This window comes from Triticum urartu, chromosome 6 (genome assembly GCF_003073215.2).
Source record: "Triticum urartu cultivar G1812 chromosome 6, Tu2.1, whole genome shotgun sequence".
NCBI classification, from domain to species: domain Eukaryota; kingdom Viridiplantae; phylum Streptophyta; class Magnoliopsida; order Poales; family Poaceae; genus Triticum; species Triticum urartu.
The window spans coordinates 31,345,139-31,363,457 of NC_053027.1; the positions used below are offsets into that span (position 1 = coordinate 31,345,139).

The following is an 18,319-nucleotide window of genomic DNA, read 5'->3' on the forward strand; positions in this document are numbered from 1 at the left end:
AAGGAAGAAGCCCCTCCAACAGGACCTTCATGACCTTGAATTGAGTATTAACCAAATACAACAACTTCCCTTGCAGCAGCAAGATCATGCTTTAGAAAGTACTCTCACTATCAGGTATGAGCAAACTCTCTATAAGCTTAATCAGTTTTACAAACAAAGAAGTAAGAAAGGTTGGGCTAAAGATGGAGACTGCAATACTAATTTTTTTCATCAAGCTGTGGTCAAGCGTACAAAGAGGAATACTATTTGTTCTGTTAAGGATGAAAAGGACATGATGCAATTTAAGCCCACTGCTATCACTAACACTTTTGTTAGCTATTTCCGATATATATTTTCTTCTCCCAACAATAATTCTGAGAGACCTTACACTCATTCTCATTGGCCTAATGATTACCTAGATCCTACTTATGCTCTTCCAGATAAACAGGAGGTATTGCAGATTCTCAAGGAGATCAAATTAAATGCTTCTCCAGGGCCGGATGGGTTCAATGTGGAGTTTTATTTGGCAGCTTGGGACTGGATAGGTGATGAAGTTACGCAACTTGTCATTAATTTTTATAATACTGGTATTTTGCCTCCTCATATTAATGACACAAATATTGCACTTATTCCAAAAAAAACTTGAGCCTCATGTTCCCATGGATTACCGGCCTATTAGTCTTTGTAATGTTGTGTATAAGATCATTGCGAAGTCTCTTGCTAATAGGATTAAATTGCATTTGCGTGATTATATTGATCCTGCTCAGCAAGCTTTTATTGAGGGTAGATGCATTAGTGATAATATCATCATTGCCCAAGAAATCACGCACTCTTTCTCTCTTAAATCTTGGAATCATAATGCCTTTATGCTTAAAATTGATTTGGCCAAAGCTTTCGATCGTTTGGAATGGAATTTTATAGTGGCTGCTCTTACACATAAAGGGTTGCATGGTCATTTCATTAACTTGGTGCATGCTTGTATTTCTTCTCCCATGTTCTCGGTCTTGATTAATGGTCAGCCCTCGCGTAAATTTAGAATCTTCAGAGGTATCCGTCAGGGTTGTCCCATGTCACCTTATTTGTTTGTCATCGCTATCAATGAATTGTCTCTTGCTCTTAATGAGGCTCTGGCTGCTCACCATTTGCAGGGAATTTCTCTTGGACCAAACTGCCCTCCTATTCACTCTTTGTTGTTTGCAGATGATTTGTTGGTTTGTGGACAGGCAAGTCTTCAAGAGGCTCATTCTATGGATCAAATCATTAACCATTTTTGTGCCATCTCAGGACAAACTCCAAACTGGGCTAAATCAGCAATTCTTTTCAGCTCTCACGTTCCTCAAACTATAATTCATGCTATTAAGCATATTTTCCCGGTTTCTAACTTGGATAGCAGTTTTGTTCATCTTGGTCATCCTCTTGTGCTTCCAGCTAAGAATAGAGCCTCGGCTTACAACTTTCTCATTGAAAAATTTCTGAATAAGCTACCTACTTATAAAGCTAACATGCTTTCCCATTGTAAGGACATATTTATCCCTAAGTGTTTTGGTGATTGATGACAACGCATTTGCGGACTAATCGTGTGCCATGAGTATTCCAGACACTTATTTGCTAGGCACAAGACGATTGGATGCCCCTCGAAGACTGACGAAGACGGCGTCTTCTCTACGTTTCTTTTTGGTGGATTTGAGTCGTAGGAAAGCCGTACTATTAAGAGGGGGTCCGCGTTGGAAAGGTTTGGGTGGAATCATCACGTACACGTCTCCTTTTATCCCCTTCCTCTTCCTTGGAGCTTCCTCCATTTTCCTGCCTCCTTTGACTGGCTGCTGTTGTGGTTGCGGTAGTACTGCTCCTGGATCAACGGTAGTACCGTAGGCACCCACGGTAGTACCGCGCGGTGGCGCGGTAGTACCGCTGGTGCCCACGGTAGTACCGCTCCCCTGGAGCCGCACTACCGCTGCCCACCAGACTAGTGCCGCCCCCTTTGCGGTAGTAGGAGCGGATGTAATTTTTTACATCCGCACCTGCCGCGGTAGTACCGCTTTCGCCGTGCGGTAGTACCGCGCTATGCGGTCAGGCAGTAGTACCGCCCCTCGACAGTACTACTGTGTCGGGTTTTTGCTACTTCCGTTTATTTGCGGAAGTAGGCACGGAAGTTCCCCTTCCCCCTGGCTGGGACTTTTGCCTTGCGGTAGTACCGCATGGGGGGCGCGGCAGTACCGCGCATGCAGAAGTACCGCCCCGAGCTTTGCGTCTGTTTCTGTGCTGGGGTCGCGGCAGTACCGTGGGTCGGTACGGTAGTACCGCACTGCCGTGCGGTAGTACCACTTGGTTGCAAGCAGTAGTACCGCGCCGCAGTAGTACCGCGCGGCCTTGCGGTAGTACCGCTGGCCGCAGGCTGGTTGGTGAGTAACGGTTGGATCTTTTCCACACACTATATAAGGGGTCTCCTTCTTCCCCGTTGACTCACCTCTTCCACCATTAAAGCTCCATTATAGCTCCAAGCTCCATTTTCGCCCGATCTCACTCCCTAGCCAACCAAACTTGTTGATTTGCTCGGGAGTGGTTGAGAAGGCCCCGATCTACACTTTCACCAAGAGATATTTGATTCCCCCTTACTAATCCCTTGCGGATCTTGTTACTCTTGGGTGTTTGAGCATCCTAAACGGTTGAGGTCACCGCGAAGCCATAGTCCATTGTGGTGAAGCTTCGTGGTGTCGTTGGGAGCCTCCAATTGAGTTGTGGAGATTGCCCCAACCTCGTTTGTAAAGGTTCGGTCGCCGCCTCCAAGGGCACCAATAGTGGAATCACGGCATCTCGCATTGTGTGAGGGCGTGAGGAGATTACGGTGGCCCTAGTGGCTTCTTGGGGAGCATTGTGCCTCCACACCGCTCCAACGGAGACGTACTTCCTCTCAAAGGGAAGGAACTTCGGCAACACATCCTCGTCTCCACCGTCTCCACTCTTGGTTATCTCATGCCTTTACTTGTGTAGCTTATTTGTTTCATATATCTTACTTGCTTGTGTTCCTATTCGTGTTGCATCATATAGGTTACTCATCTAGTTGCATATCTAGACAACCTACTTTGATGCAAAGTTTAAATTGCTAAAGAAAAGCTAAAAATTGTTAGTTGCCTATTCACCCCCCCCCCTCTAGTCAACCATATCGATCCTTTCACCCATGCTGCCAGATTAGAATTGATTCGTTCGATTTTCTCGGCTATACTTGTTTATTATATGGCTAACATCTTGTTTACCAAGAAGTTCATAGCTAAACTTACTGCAATCATTAGGAATTTCTGGTGGACAGGTGTTCGAGAAAGTGATTCCAAAAAGAGCCTTTGCCTCCGAGCTTGGAAGGATATTTGTAACTCTAAGGAAGAGGGAGGATTAGGAATAAGGAACTTGAAGGCTATCAATGAAGGTCTCCTTCTCACAGCTGCTTGGAGATTAGCTAAGTCTCCTTCTTCTCACTTGCATCTTGTTCTTAAGGCTAAATACTTTCATAATGCCTCCATATGGACAGCCTCTGCTAATTCTGCTAAGTCGGCCTTTTGGGCTTCTATTCTTAAAATTCTACCGAAACTCAAAGCCCATTCTTTTTATCAATTATCTCAAGGCAATATCTCAATTTGGAGCATTCCTTGGTGCTCTCTTTGGATATCAGTTCATGATTGTCTTATTCATCAACGACATGGTTTTCAATATCCATCTTTAGTTAAAGATCTTTGGCTTCCGGACCAAAAAACTTGGAATCATGACTTGGTTTGCTCTCTTTTTCAAGAACCTTTGGCCTCTCTTATTGTGCAAACAGATATTATTGATGATGATAGTCCGGATACGCTTTGTTGGGATCTCACTCATAATGGTATTTGTTCTTCAAAATCTGCCTATAAACTTTGTTTGCAGGAAATTCAGGTCATTCCCCGAAATGCACCTTCTGTTGTTCCTTTGGATCTCTCAAATCTTCTTAAACTCATTTGGAAACAAAAGGATATGCTCCCAAAAGTTAAAACTTTTGCGTGGAGACTGCTTAGGAGGGCTCTTCCTACAGGGTTGAGGGCTGGTAGATTTTCCATTCATATTTCAAAAACTTGTTGCCGATGTGGTCAACAAGAGGATGAGGTCCATCTGTTTTTCATGTGCTCTTTTTCTCGTGCAGCTTGGTTTTCCTCTCCTTGGTTTGTTCGTTCGGATGCTTTAGTCCAGGGGCATTCCACCTTGCATTCTGTTATTGATGTTCTTCGCATGAGGCATCCATATGGTTCTCTTTCTAATATTTTTACGCTTCTTTGGTGTCTCTGGAAAGTAAGGAATGATTTTCTATTTCATAGGGCGAAATCTCTTTCTCATCAAGTTCACATTGTTGCTCTTGCATTAACCTCTAATGTGTATGACAATGCCCTTCTCTTGAATTAGACTCCAACTCCAACTCAGTTGTCTTCTAATCAAATTCCTTTGCCTGGCAGAATCCTTAGGTCTGATTTGTTGGCTGATGGGGCTAAAATCTATTCGGATGCAGCTTTTAGGACTAAGAAAATTCCAGGTTTGTTGCAAGGACAGGTTGGCACAGGTGTGGGAATCTTTATTTCCTTACCCTCTAACGGAGGAGAGATCAATGTGCAAGTGCAAGCTTCAGCTCCTCCAACTTCTACTCCTCTGCAAGCGGAGGCTCTTGCACTAAATTTTGCTGCTTATCTTGCATCTCAACTCAACATTGCTCAGCCTACTTTTCTGACGGACTGCTTGGTTTTAGCAGGGGCTGCTGCTCTAGGTAATGTCTCCACTTCTGAAACTCCATGGAGTATCAGGAAATCTTTGGCTAGTTTTTTAAGACTACTTATCAACTTCAGCCAAAGGTGTTTCACATTTCTAGGGAGATCAATGGTATTGCTCATAATCTTGCTCAACAAGTTTTCCGTGCTATTGGCGACACTCGACTTTCTTGTTTTGCTGCAAGACACAATTATGGTCTTTGCCCAATACTGCCTCTTCTTGAAAATTTTCAGATTCAGGGCTTTAGAATTCATACAATTCACTGTTATTAATTTTCTCCCTGTAGGTTTTGGTGTGGCAAGTTTTTATCTCAGTTATAGATGGTAGCCTGGGCTTGTTCTTTGTTTCTTCTTGAGCTCTGCCTTCTCTCTGTACTTTGTGCTGTGCTTGGTTTTTATTCATTTGCAGATCTCTGGAGTTTGATGCTATATCGCGAAGCTGGAGTACATCAGTTTCTTATTTTGTAGGGTTTTCATCTTGATTGCAGATGTATTTTGCTGTTTCTACAGGACCTTGACATGCTTGCTTCAAGAAAGATGGCAGTGAAGCAAAATACAACAGCAATTCATAGTTTCAGATTCAGAGTGTTCTTGTGCTAGAGTGTTCCTGTGCTAGTTCTGACCATGTTGATCATGGTGTAGTGATCATTCCCACTTTGCCTCATATAGGGTCTTTCTTCAGCTCTCTTTTCTAGATACTGCTGCTACTCCTCTCTACATCTTCAGCAGATCTATATAATTCTCTTTGTACTTTCTCTATGAGCTGAATGAATTTGGCACTTCGGTGCCTTTGCTTGTTCAAAAAAAAGAAGGAGTTCTTGGCTTTGATTCCTGAAGCTGCTGACACCCTGCCACCACAACCATGGCCAGCATCATCTCCCACCACATAAATGTTGCTCTCCTAGTTCAATATCGTTTTATTTCTCTTTTGACCTGCTTGTATAAGGGTTGCCTCATCACTTTGCATCGGTTTTGCTGTTTGTGCCTTTATTTATGATGGGGGCGAGAGCCTGTTTCGAGAAATGCAATGCAAGTTTGAGTTTGAGCTATGCATCTTCCGTCTGAACGCGAGCAAAGAGTTTCTTCAGAAATCTTGGCAATGAAAGAGATCAAGCGACAGGTGAGAACATGAGCTGAGTTCATGTGACCAGCATGCAAATTGCCGCACATGTTCATGCCTTGTTATGTGATTCGATCAGATATCTTCAGAAAAATCCCACCAATTTATATTCATTCAAGCATGAAGTTTTAGATTTTGATCTGCATGTGCTTGCCCTAGAGGTTCAGCCGATCGATGGATCGTGCACAAAATTAGGAACTAGGTCGACTAGCGTGGTGGCCGACACGGACATGAGGCGATGGCTAGACACACAAGGAGAGACCACTGAGGACCATCGTGCCGGCGTCTCCTATTTCTTGTGTACGTCATGTCCGGTTCTGGAATGGTTCTAGAACCTTCCAAAACCTTTTTTATCTTGTTATTTTTTCGGGTTTTTCTTGTTTTCTTATTTTCCTTTGTCTTTTAATTTTCGCTTTTCCTTTTATTTCCTTTTTCTTTATCGTTTTTTCTTTCCAAATTTCATGAGCATTTTTTTCAAATCCCGGAACATTTCTTTAAAATTGGTGAACATTTTGTGATACTCTAACATTTTTTAAATCAGGGTGAACATTTTAACTAAAAATTTGTTCATCAAATTGAAAAAATGATCATACTTTTAAAAATTGCGAACATTTTTTACAAATTCAAAAACATTTTTCTATATCATGAACATTTTTTAATTCATGAACAATTTTTAGTTTGGTGAAACTTTTTTGAAATCATTATTTTTTCCAAATTCATGAACAATTTTTTGAAATTGAAAAAATTTCTTAAATTCGTGAACTTTTAAAAAATTGTGATCTTCTTTAATTCATGATTTTTTTTGTTTTTTAAATTGTAATATTTTGACCATTTAAAAAAATTCATGAACAATTATTTAGTTTTTTCCAATTATGAACATTTTTTTATAATTCGGAAATTTTTGAAATCCTAATCATTTTCAAAAGAAAAAAACTGAAAACATAAAAAGAAAGCAAGGGCGTGTAGGAGAGCAGGGTGGGGGGGTGCGCTTTCGTGGTTTCAGCCGCGCTGGTCGCCATATAGGAGGTCCCAATCATGGGAAAGACGGTGAGCGCAGCAGCGAAACCTGATGTCATACCTAATGGGCCAAAAATGACCCTCCTAGCAGGCCGAACAACACGTGAGCCTACCGTGCCTGTCGGGCCAGCGTGTCGGACGGTGTCATGCCAGGCCAGCTCTGCCTCGGACGACCGCTTCGGCGCCCTTAGGCGGAGTGGAGGGATCCTCCTCTCTCACCTTGTGTAGTAGGTTTTGTGTTGTGGTGGTACTTTCACCAACCTGCAACATAAATTTGTGGACTAGCCCACTGCTTGCATGTCCTTGGACTAATTCATTCCCGCCAGACAAGTTGTTTTATCCAAATGTAAGTTCTATCCGGATCATAATAACGCAACTCTTGATATTTTCTTTCCTAGTATGAATACTTGAGGTATTTCATTTCTTAAAGAGGTAATAGAGCCATGTCCACCATAATGTTGATTTGACTTTAATTTGGCCTCTTCCAAATCTAACTAATACAGTCTAAGAGTTTTTTTCTAGGGATTGAGAAATTTCATGTCTAAATATAGCTAATACAGTGTAGGAGTTAAAATTCAGAGGTTAGCCAACTCATTGGCTACACGAAAGAAGAGGGGGGAAACATCCCAGTAGCAACATGGCAGGTGACAGAGTAGCACAATATGATTGTGAGATTTATTTTTCTTCATATTAGCCCAAGTTAGCTACTGCATACTCCCTCCGTCCGGTGAAGAACAAACAAAGTCCAGTGAACATTTGCGCATAACCAAATAGAAAAGAAATGCAATGAAGGGGAGCTGGAATCCCCAAGTCGTTTTGATCTCCACGCGCTGCATTCAGCAGATTATCGTATTGAACGAAATTCCATGTCAGTGAATTCAGCGAACAAAGCCGCAGCCAAGTACTGAATTCAGGTAACAAGTTGGTAGTGGCAAGGAGATAAAAAACATACAACAGATGTAGCAACCAAGATGATATCGCCAGAACAATGATTCCATTGCATTCATAATCATCGCCATCCACAAACCACGCAGGCAAAACCAACCCATGAAACAACATTCAGACAAGTTTCAGAGTTTCAGAACGCAGATCCGCATGGCTGCTGAAGAAACACATTTGAATCCAGAGGATGTTTCTGCATAACCAAATATGAATGCAGCGACAAATTGTGTCGCTCATTCAGCTAAAACCAAATTAAACGACTACAGCGTACTAAATCACACAAGCATCGAACAAAGACGCAGCAGAGTAGGATGTAACACATCGAGAGATGCAGAAAAGATAGTATAATACCAACGCTGATTCCATTGCATTCATACACATCGCCTTGCGCTAACTACACAGACCAAACCCTCACCAACGATTGAACAACACACTACACACGCACTGGGACAGATGGAGCAGCGGGAGCAGAGACTGGACGGAGCAGGGGGGGCTAGCCGCCGAATCCGTAGAGGGTGCGGCCCTGGCGCTTGAGCGCGTAGACGACGTCCATGGAGGTGACGGTCTTGCGGCGGGCGTGCTCGGTGTAGGTGACGGCGTCCCGGATGACGTTCTCGAGGAAGATCTTGAGCACGCCGCGGGTCTCCTCGTAGATGAGCCCCGAGATGCGCTTCACGCCGCCCCGCCGCGCCAGCCGCCGGATCGCCGGCTTCGTGATGCCCTGGATGTTGTCGCGCAGCACCTTCCGGTGGCGCTTGGCGCCGCCCTTGCCCAGCCCCTTCCCGCCCTTGCCGCGGCCGGACATGGTCGCCGGCTTCCTTCTTGGAGCAGATGGGATCCGATGGATTTGGAGGGGAACGGTGGTGGCTGCGTCTGCTGGAGTGGTGTGGGGAGAAGGGGGATTTAACGAGGGAGGAGGGTCGGCCTGCCGTTGGATCCGTACGCAGTGGACGGTCAAGATCTTGATCCGGGAGAGAGAGATTGCGCGGATCACTGACGTGGCTCAATTTTCGTCCGGTGACTCGGTGAGGCGGGCGGGAGCTCAGAAAATTTGGAGACCTGGTACGTACTCCCTCCATTCGAAATTACTTGTCTCGGATATGGATGTATATCTAAAACTAAAATACATCTAGATACATTCATTTCTGCGACAAATAATTCTAAACAGAGGGAGTACGACATAAGAACTTTTACGTAGGTATGACAGTTGAGATCAAGCCGTTTATATGCAAAAAGAATGACTAAGCTGTAGCATGCCATTGGATTAGGGATCGTAGCAAAATCGTACGGCGCCGTACGTGCAGTAATTTTGGAAAAATTGGACCCTATTTTGCCTTCCCGTTTTATTATTTGAAACATTCAATCCATTCATCATGGGTCCTCTGCTTCTTGCAGCATACTCATTCATCCATCATTATAAAATATTTTTTTTGTGAACAGTAGCGAAGATCGTACCGAGCCGGAAAGTTACAATGGGCAACAGGATGAGATGAAGAAGACACACCAAACTGAAAGAAAAGGACATAAGGGCTATAGCGAAAGAGTCGCCACTTGCAATCACCAATCTCATCGACACAACCAATGCAGAGGAGGACTTCGTCTTTCATCTTCATCTGACCAAGCAAGCAGGGGCTTGAGCTTGGCCGTCTAGTCGCCACCCGACAACACCCTCAAGGAAGAGGAGGAGAGTTGATATAGAACGGGGGGATCCAAGGTGGATCGCGGGCTCTCTTACCCGCCTTCAGATGAGAGCATCCGGCTCTTCCACAAACATGGACGATCAATAAGACCAATGCGCACAGCGGGCAGAAGAGCACCTCCAAGCCGCTAGTCCCCACAATCGGAATTCTACTCCAAGACGAAGGCCTCAAGAAGCGCTTGACACATAGTGGCGCCATGGTCTGATCCAGAAACAACCGGATCGAGGGTTTCACCCGAAAGTTCGAGAAGGAACACGCCATTGCCCTCGACGACGGCTTCGGGAAGGTTATGGCGCTCGCGAGCATCACCGTCATCGGGCCGACCAAGATCACGCCAAGCTTACACCGACAGCTAGATTGTTTAGATCCGAGACCGGCTAGCCACCATCCCCTACCACCATCACACCGCACCAGAGACCCTCTTCGTAGTCCCACCTCTGCCACGTCTCCACTATCTCACTCGCCGGACCCAGTGGACGAGACGAAGCAGGGCCAGAGCTAGGCGTAGCCAGCGCCGCACCCCATGGACGAGGGATGCCAGGCGTAGTCACAACTAGAACGCAAGCCCAAGGTCCAGATCCGGCACCCCCACGCCGCCGAGCGGCCACTACCAAGGGCCTCTTAGGGAAGGCCTTGCCACCAGGTAGGGACGCCACCCCCACGAGCAGTAGGACCACCAGACCGCCACACAGTGCTGGATCGCCGCGCACCACCGGCCATCATGAGACCTATGCATGACACCGGCGGACCAACGAGGATGCCCCGCCGCCCCCCTCGAGAACATGCGGCTTTGCATGTGTCCCTCCGGCGGCGGCGAAGCGGTGGAGGGGCAGGGGAAGGCCTGGTGACGCGACTAGGGTTTCCCCCGCGTCACTAGAGAAGGGTGACTAAAGATTTCTATTCATGATATTCATTCATTGTTTGTGACAAGAAGCAGAAAGACAAATTGGATATGGAATTCCGAGCGGTAACTAGCACTGGCGATGGCTGTTGCCGAAAGTTTACATGTGCCTTCATACCAAAAAGATTACTACTAGTAGTAATATTATGGTTATTTCAGATTCGTAAAGTGTTTGTCTCCAGTTTGATGTTGCGTGTTTGGTAGCCTGCATGAAACCAACTAGATTCGCATGGTACAAAAATCGAGCGTTTGGTAGGCTGATGTGCACCAGAATCTTGGCCCGCATGAAACTTAAAGCACTTTCGAGCTAGGCCTGCTAGGAACGACCGAATCGACTGTTTCTAGAGAGCCAGGCTGAATCAAGCACACATGGTGGGTTCGATTGCACGAGAAAGTGCGAGAGGATGTGAGCGAGTACGCAACCTCTACTTGGTTTGTTTTCTTACCGCCCTTAATTTCCTTATCTAATATCTTTTTCTTGGTCTAATAAAAACTTCATAAATGTATTTTTATTTGAGATAAGCTCTATATGAAAAAGGTGTTCATCGATATTGTGGTTCTATTCAGGCAATCAGTTCGTAATTTCGTCAACCGTAAATGCTTAATTTGATGTTGATGTTTGGAGCTATTTTGGATGAATTTTGAAAGCGTTTGAAAATTCCTTTTACCGGTAGTTTCATCTCGATGTTTCACACAACTTTCATGCTGTACGTTCTCTGTTTCAATGATCATAGATGAATAGATCCACATCTATACCTAGTGGACTGTACAAATGCATATGTGTTATGTGTTTTAATGACACTTATTAATCTCCTTCAGCTAGTACCTTCCAATCTGCACATCAGTGCTTCGATTCGAGATAAGCTCTACTCGAAAAAGATACACATCAACGTCGTGGTTTGATTCGTATAGTCAGTTCGTAGTTTCATTTACCGTAAATGTTCAACTTCATGTTCACATTTATTTTGGATGAATTTTGTCAAACTCGTCGTGCACGATCGACCGTTTGAAATTTGATTTGGTCAGTACCTTCATCTCATTGTTTCAAATGACTTTCGTGTTGTACCTTTTCTGTTACGACAGTCGTAGACTATGTGTATCTCCCTATTGTATTGTACTAAGGTGTTCATCGTCAACCTTGTCGCATGGACGCCATGTCATGCCCAGCGCTGCCGTCGGCGTCATTCCTCTCGACCTCCTCGCCCGTGGCCGTCTACTACACTGACGTGACCATATCACACACATACTACACTCCTTCCCCTCAGTGCCTTCCTCCTCATCCCTCCTCACGGACCCCCCCTGCGACGGCGACGCTAGCAACAAGTTCTTTGTGCCGCCGACGAGGTCGCTCGCCTGCGACTTCGTGTTCGTCACGTCGGATGCAACGCCACGACCACTGAACATCATAGTCGCCAAGGCACTCTAGTGTAATCCTGTGTGTCATGTGTACTTGTCAACTCTTAATCACATCCATTGTATGCAAGCAAACACTGTGTAGCTGCATTTATCCCAGCCAATACAAACCACCAAACGCCCGATAGAAATTGTTGCCCTAATGCAGCCAGCCTACATGCGGTATACCAAACAACATGCACAACATTATTTTTATCATGTATGTGCTCAGCGAGACCCAACTGAATCACAGATGCAAGCAGGCAAAAAAGGTGCAGGTAACCAAATACGCCCATGGTGCATCTGCAAAGCAGTGCTCGTGTACTAATGATGTGTTTGATAGCCTGCATCATCCACAAATAGGCTCATTGGGTGTAAGAAAAATATGTTTGGTAGCATATATGGAGCCCTGACCTGCATGCATGAACCTTAAAGCAGCGGATAGCCCGACTTGCTAGGAACGCCTGAATCGGCCGTTTCCAGCGAGCCGGGCTGAGTGGCTCAAAAGCGGGGCACAACGTACGCGACGGTGCAGGGGAATTTGACACCAAGATGGCAGTAGACGGAAATGGATCTGCACGGGATGGCACGGAATCTAGCATCACCCCCTCACCCCCAGAATGATGAACTATGAGTTCTATGCACTTGTGTTATATATGAAAATGTTGAACTATGATACGTATTGAAGTTCAAGTTTAGTTTGTACTATTCATGAGTTTTTTTGGATATGCTCTCAAACTTTTGTTAATTTTTCAAAATTACTATCGTACATATCATATTTGATTGCAGGAGGAGCATTTTGGTGAACACTAATGTTTGCAAAAAATTCTGATTTTTTGTGGATCTTTGTTTAGCGTCGTAAGCATGGTTGACAATTTTCATGCGAAACAGAGCAGTAAATCAGTAATGTTTCGTCGGTGAAAAAACAATTTTGGGGGTGACATTTTATGATAACATTTGGTGTTCAAAATTGTTTTTTTTTGCACATGCCAAAATGTTTAAACTTTTTGCCTCATTTGGAAGTGACTATAAATACATAAAAAATTGTTGAATTTTTTTGTCATTTCAAAAATTATTTCTCATGCGTAGGAGCACGTGCTCCCGAGAGCCAAATTGAATTGCCGATTCAATTGCCTGGTGTTAAAAATTTACAAATTAAGGGGTAGTATGACCACCTCGATTAAAAGGGTCATCACAACCCTAATCCACCATTCAACCCTCAAACCGAACACTTCTATGGATAGCCCCAGCCATAATTCATCCTTCGAACTGAACAAAACATCGGCTAACCTCATGCATCAACCAAACAGAAAAAGGGCTACCCCCAGCCAACTGGCTGGGGATACCCATGACCACCCTATCTTGTCCCTATAAGCAAACACATCCAAAGGTGAGAAGCAGGTCCTGCTGCGAGAGATTGAAGTCGTTGCCTTCGTCGCTTCCGTTGATCTGAGTCACCGCCGCCGACCAGGGCAAGACTGTGGTTGGGTTTGTCCTAGCGCTAGAGGTGAGCAAGGTCCAGGTGATCAGATCATGTTATTGGCACTCCTCTTGTCTCACTCTATTGACACTCTTCTTTTTTTTTTCATGCGTGACTTACGGCTACTCTCTAGTGTTTGATCTGTTGCTCTTCTTCTATTAGCCTCTTCTACCTTTGGTTGAGACCCTCTATTGGCTACGTGAATTGGGTCGAAGGATAGGGGTTTTGGTGCCATTGAGTTGTTGTCTCTTCGTCTGTTGTCTTTCAAGGATTGTTCGCATCTGGTCTGAGTTAGCTAAGGTGATGCTCTATTCACCACATGCATCCTTGGCGGCTCTTTTGCTGCTTTCGGCAAAACACGACTTCATAATCTCATTTCTCGTTTTTCTTGGTTCTTGCCTTTTTTGGTAGCGTTTGTTATTGTCAATCTCTGCTCTTCGCGCTGGCAACAAGAGCCTGACTTGCCAGTGACATATTGGGTATGCGGCGTCCGATGGCTATCCCGATGATCATGTAGTACGCGATTGCAATATATGTTTTGTGTGACTTAACACGTATCCCATCCTTTGGCGATGGATTGGCCGCATGTGCTTGATTGGCTTTCTTGTAAAAACATTCTTTCCTGTGGGTTGTATCTGTAAATGGAGCCGTGTGCCTACCCAATGTGGTTTAACGCGGAGTTGGTTGCAAAACAGAAATTCCCAAGGGACCAAACCGCCCTCACAGTTTGCAAATAAATAGCCCTCGTCCCCCCTTTTCCCATCCCGCACCCTCCGCACGTTTCCTCTCCACACCCTCGCGAGTCCGCGGAATTGCCACGCGAGTCCTCCAAGTTTCTCCCGCCGCGACGCGATGGAACCGTCCGGTTCAGGAGCAGCAGAACCGGCCGAGGACGACCACCACCAAGAACCGGCCCATGGGGGCTCCAACTCCAACTCCAGCGCCTCCTCCAATGGGGATGGGGCCCCGAGCGCCGCCGCGCCGCCACCTCCCGCCGCGACGCCCCTCGACCAGGCCGGAGGCTCCTCCGCCCCCTCCCTCGACTACGACTCCTTCGGACCGTGGCTGACGTGGAGCGACCACCCCGTGGTGTCGCCGGCGAGGGAGGACCCCGACGCGGCGGCGGCGGGGCCGTCCGGCTCCGGGCTGGCGTTCGACCAGCGGCTGGCGATCGAGCAGGCGGCCGCCGACGTGGCGAACGCGCTGTGGACACGGCAGGTGGTGACCATTGCGATGCTGCGACGTGCTCGTGGCGTTTCTTTGGATTCTCCTGCGATGTTCAACTCGTGGCGCGCGGAAGAGGCGCTCCAGCGGAAGGAACAGGTATGGCATGAATCTGGCACTTCTTTCTGTTCGGGGTGTGGAATTGGAACTGTGATCTCTAAGCCTGCTGAAATCTTGGGGATGATTTAGTTTAGAGCAGTAGAAATGGAATCTTGGGGACAGTTTGGGGATTAGGTATTTTCTGATTGTTACACGAGTTCCTCTTGCGGCCGGCGCGTTATGAGATTTAGAGAAAGGCGAGGCGAAACTGCTCAAGATTTAGGTTCCCAGGCTTGCTACTTAATTTTCTTGTTCTTGTTCAGTGCTAATTGATTCTTCTATTTGGTTTGATAGCATGTTTTGCACTTTTGCTGCAACTGAAAAATGTGGAGATCATGTCTTGGCAGTGGTTGCTGACTGTCATATTTTGGCAATAAATCTTGATGCCAAAATGTATCAGTTTCCAGTGTAGATGAATAGCGTTATAGGGGAAGTTAACCTCAAGGTTTGCTTGGGATTACTTAACTTGATCTTGACGTACATTATCTGAATCTTGGTTAGAGCGTCATGTGGCATCCTTAGAATATAGGGGGAATCTTGGGCATATGTTGGCAGCAGTACACAGGTCCTTGTCCCTCGTGGGTCTTTCCACAATCTGTCATCTTATTCTGAAGCAAACGGCTATCATCTTGTTGAAACTGTTATCTATAAAATGTGGGGAAATCATGAGGTCATGTCCTGATTACTGCAATATTTTGGTAACAGAGCCTGAAGTCGAATGTATGAGCTTCCTTTGTAAACGGATGCTGTTATCAGAAACTTTAATCTAGACATTAGTTCAAGACTGCGTAAATGAATATAATAATTCCTGTAAATCAGTTGCCATTTACATGCAAAATCGGCAACCACTTTAGGATTTAGTCGACAAGTTTTGCCATTTAGGCGATTGGTGCCTGGAACTGATTCAGAAGCCTCAGAATAATTTCATGTAAATAGTTGCCAAAAATAAAGAAGCTTTGCACACACGTTTTGTGGTCTTGTTATATATCATTGTTTTATTTTTCTTTTGACCGGGAAAAGGAAAAAAATGATTGGTTGTTTGTTAATTACATTCACTTTTCATTCCCTTATTTCTTGTTTTGAAATACCCGATCTTCTTGTTGATTCTGTATAATTGTAAGACCGGCAGGATGTATGGTCTTTAACTTCGTTTTCTTCATTTCCTTTCAAATAGATTCGTAGAAAAGAAAGGGCAATATGTTCGGAACATGTGAAGCACCAGGTTTGTCTACATTTTGTCTAATGTAATGTTCAAAATGGAAGTGTAAAAAATCAGGATCAAAGCCCTATATCACAAGATACTGTGATGAGTGGTTCATGTACAATCAACTGTTCAGAAGGATTATGTTCTCTTTTATAAATGTTAAATTGTATGTTGACTCTTGGTTGTGATAGTCTGATGGGACCTGAATCGTACTTGTACTGTTGTTGAGTTTACCATGTGTTAATAGATATCTTCTTGTTTTGTTACCGAACAACAACCGATCAGTATCGGTGATGGGATTATATACTAGCTTTTTTCAAACATTTCCAGAGAACATGGAAACCTGAATATTTGAATGAAAACAAAATTTCCATCACATTTTTAGATATGTTGTTTCCATGTTCAACTCAGCGTAATTTGAATTCTCATATTTGTGTGTTCGTTGCAGACACATCCCATCACTGAAGTCAGAAGGCATCATAAGCTTGCTTCTGACGAGGCGAACCATCTTGATGCCTATTCGGAATGTAGATCGGTGATTGGAGATGGGGAGTGTTTCTACAGGAGTTTCATATTTTCGTACCTTGTAAGTTTCCCCTCTTTTCCTTATCATAGGATGTAGGTTTAGTTATTTAACTTTCTCTGTTTTCGCGAATGTACAACAGGAGCAAGTTATTGATAGGCAGGACACATATGAGGAACACCGTCTCCTTCAGGCTGTTGATATGGTGAATCTGCACTTTGCAGCTCTTCGATGGAACGAGTCTGAGTTTCGATGGAACGAGCCTGAGTTTTCCAGGAGCAGCAGAGTAAGTTCTCGCCTTGTCCATAACTGTTATTTCTTGGATAAACATGCTTGCAAGGGATGATGATTCTATTCAGGTTACTGTACACTTCAAGCAGCATCACTGCATCTGGCATCTCACTATCTTTGTCACTTGCAGGAGATGCACAATTGCTTTACAGTAGTTGGATGCCGTCACAGTTTTACACACTGTTGGCAATAACTGAATTGAAGTTTATTGTAAAGTTAACAGCCCGATGGTACCAACGGGCTTAAGAAAATTTACTTGCAAAGGAACACCGGCAATATAATGAGGAAATAACATAATTTTATGCTTGTTTGAGCACTGTAACAGTGCGCACCTACTGATTGTTGTTGTATAGGCATCACACTGTTCTGTTACTATGCTATAGTATATGCTTAATGACTGAAGCTTCTCAGGCGAGTTGTCTTAGCTGTGTTCTTTTATATCTTGCTATTGATCAGTGTCTGTATGTATCATTGTAACCTATGATATGTGATTATCAACTGTGAATTATTGCGTCGCTGGTTCTTTCAGGCATTTAAGAATCTGATGGAGAAAGTAATGAGATGGAAGAGTCATGGCAGGTGGAAGGGCATGGAATCAACTAGCAGGTTTTTGACTCGCTTGGTTTTCTGCAATTCCATCATTAGTATTGTGGCCGAATGCATTCCATCTCACTGACATAATATGTGCCATTTTTAGCTACCGTAAAGAGGAACTTCTTGAGTTCTTCAGCGAGTACGATACGACGCAAGACAGTGAGAAAAACACCCTTGAAGTCATATTTCCTTTTGTTCTCATGTAATTCATGTTTCTGACTCATTTTCTTGGATAGTTTTTATTTTCCTCAGATTAGTAGTAGCTGTCGAGATATGCTGGCACGACGAGGTGTGTGAACCGCTTATACCAGGGCTCAGTGGAAATTACAATCTTAAAGATGTGAGTGATGCATATCCTCCCGTACATTACCTCATGCTGATTCCCAATGCATCCATTCTTGGATACATGACACTCAACTTACCTAACCTCCTGTTGTTGTTGTACGAACAGTGGTGCTTTCAGCGCGTCACTCCAGCTCGTCGGTTCACGGATCATGTTATGATGGTGGCCTTGGCCAGAGCGCTTGAGATACCCCTCAGAGTGGAGCGAGTCCGAGGAGGATATGATCCAGATATCTACACTGTCCCCGGAGTTCCCCGTCCGAGAGTGACCCTGCTGTACTCGGCAAACCATTACGAAATCATCTACCCACGTGTTCCTCCAGCTGAGAGTTCAAGTCATCAGGCTTCCCAGATAGAACATGCTGCTGATGAGGGTTCAAGCCAACAGACTTCCCAGAGAGAACATCCTGGCGATGAGAGTTCAAGTGAATAGATTCCGCTGGATCAAAGTTGAGTTGGGCTGCTGCCTATGGAGGAGGGTGTTGCTGAGTTTAGTGGTAGAGTAGATGCACCGACGAAGTTGGGGTAGGCATAGCATATACACTTGTGCATTCTTCTTCTGTTGGCTAGTATACAGTGAATCTTGTGTGATCACATTGAACTTGTTGCTAATTGCTGGGTGCTGCATACCTATGAATGAATTCACTTTCTTTCTTCTGTTGGCACATACTCTGCTGGTGCCACGGGGATGGATTGACATTCTTTCTTGTGTTGGCAAAGATACATACTGCTGGTGCCA

General features: G+C 44.7%; 2 protein-coding genes across 3 annotated transcripts; one reads left to right on the forward strand and one right to left on the reverse strand.

Moving 5' to 3' along the window:
* Positions 1-8,137: 8,137 nt before the first annotated feature.
* LOC125514133 (histone H4-like) lies at positions 8,138-8,704 on the reverse strand. Its single transcript, XM_048679402.1, has one exon. The coding sequence runs from the start codon at positions 8,633-8,635 to the stop codon at positions 8,324-8,326; it is 312 nt and encodes a 103-aa protein (XP_048535359.1). The 5' UTR covers positions 8,636-8,704; the 3' UTR covers positions 8,138-8,323.
* Positions 8,705-14,140: 5,436 nt separating this feature from the next.
* LOC125515910 lies at positions 14,141-18,307 on the forward strand. Of its 2 annotated transcripts, XM_048681396.1 has the most exons (8): positions 14,141-14,626; positions 15,801-15,848; positions 16,279-16,416; positions 16,496-16,639; positions 17,174-17,250; positions 17,342-17,397; positions 17,475-17,578; positions 17,690-18,307. In XM_048681396.1, the coding sequence occupies exons 1-8, from the start codon at positions 14,156-14,158 to the stop codon at positions 18,011-18,013; spliced, it is 1,362 nt and encodes a 453-aa protein (XP_048537353.1). In that variant the 5' UTR covers positions 14,141-14,155; the 3' UTR covers positions 18,014-18,307. The 2 variants fall into 2 exon arrangements, with proteins under 2 accessions (XP_048537353.1, XP_048537354.1); XM_048681397.1 differs by lacking the exon at positions 15,801-15,848.
* The last annotated feature ends 12 nt before the right edge of the window (positions 18,308-18,319 follow it).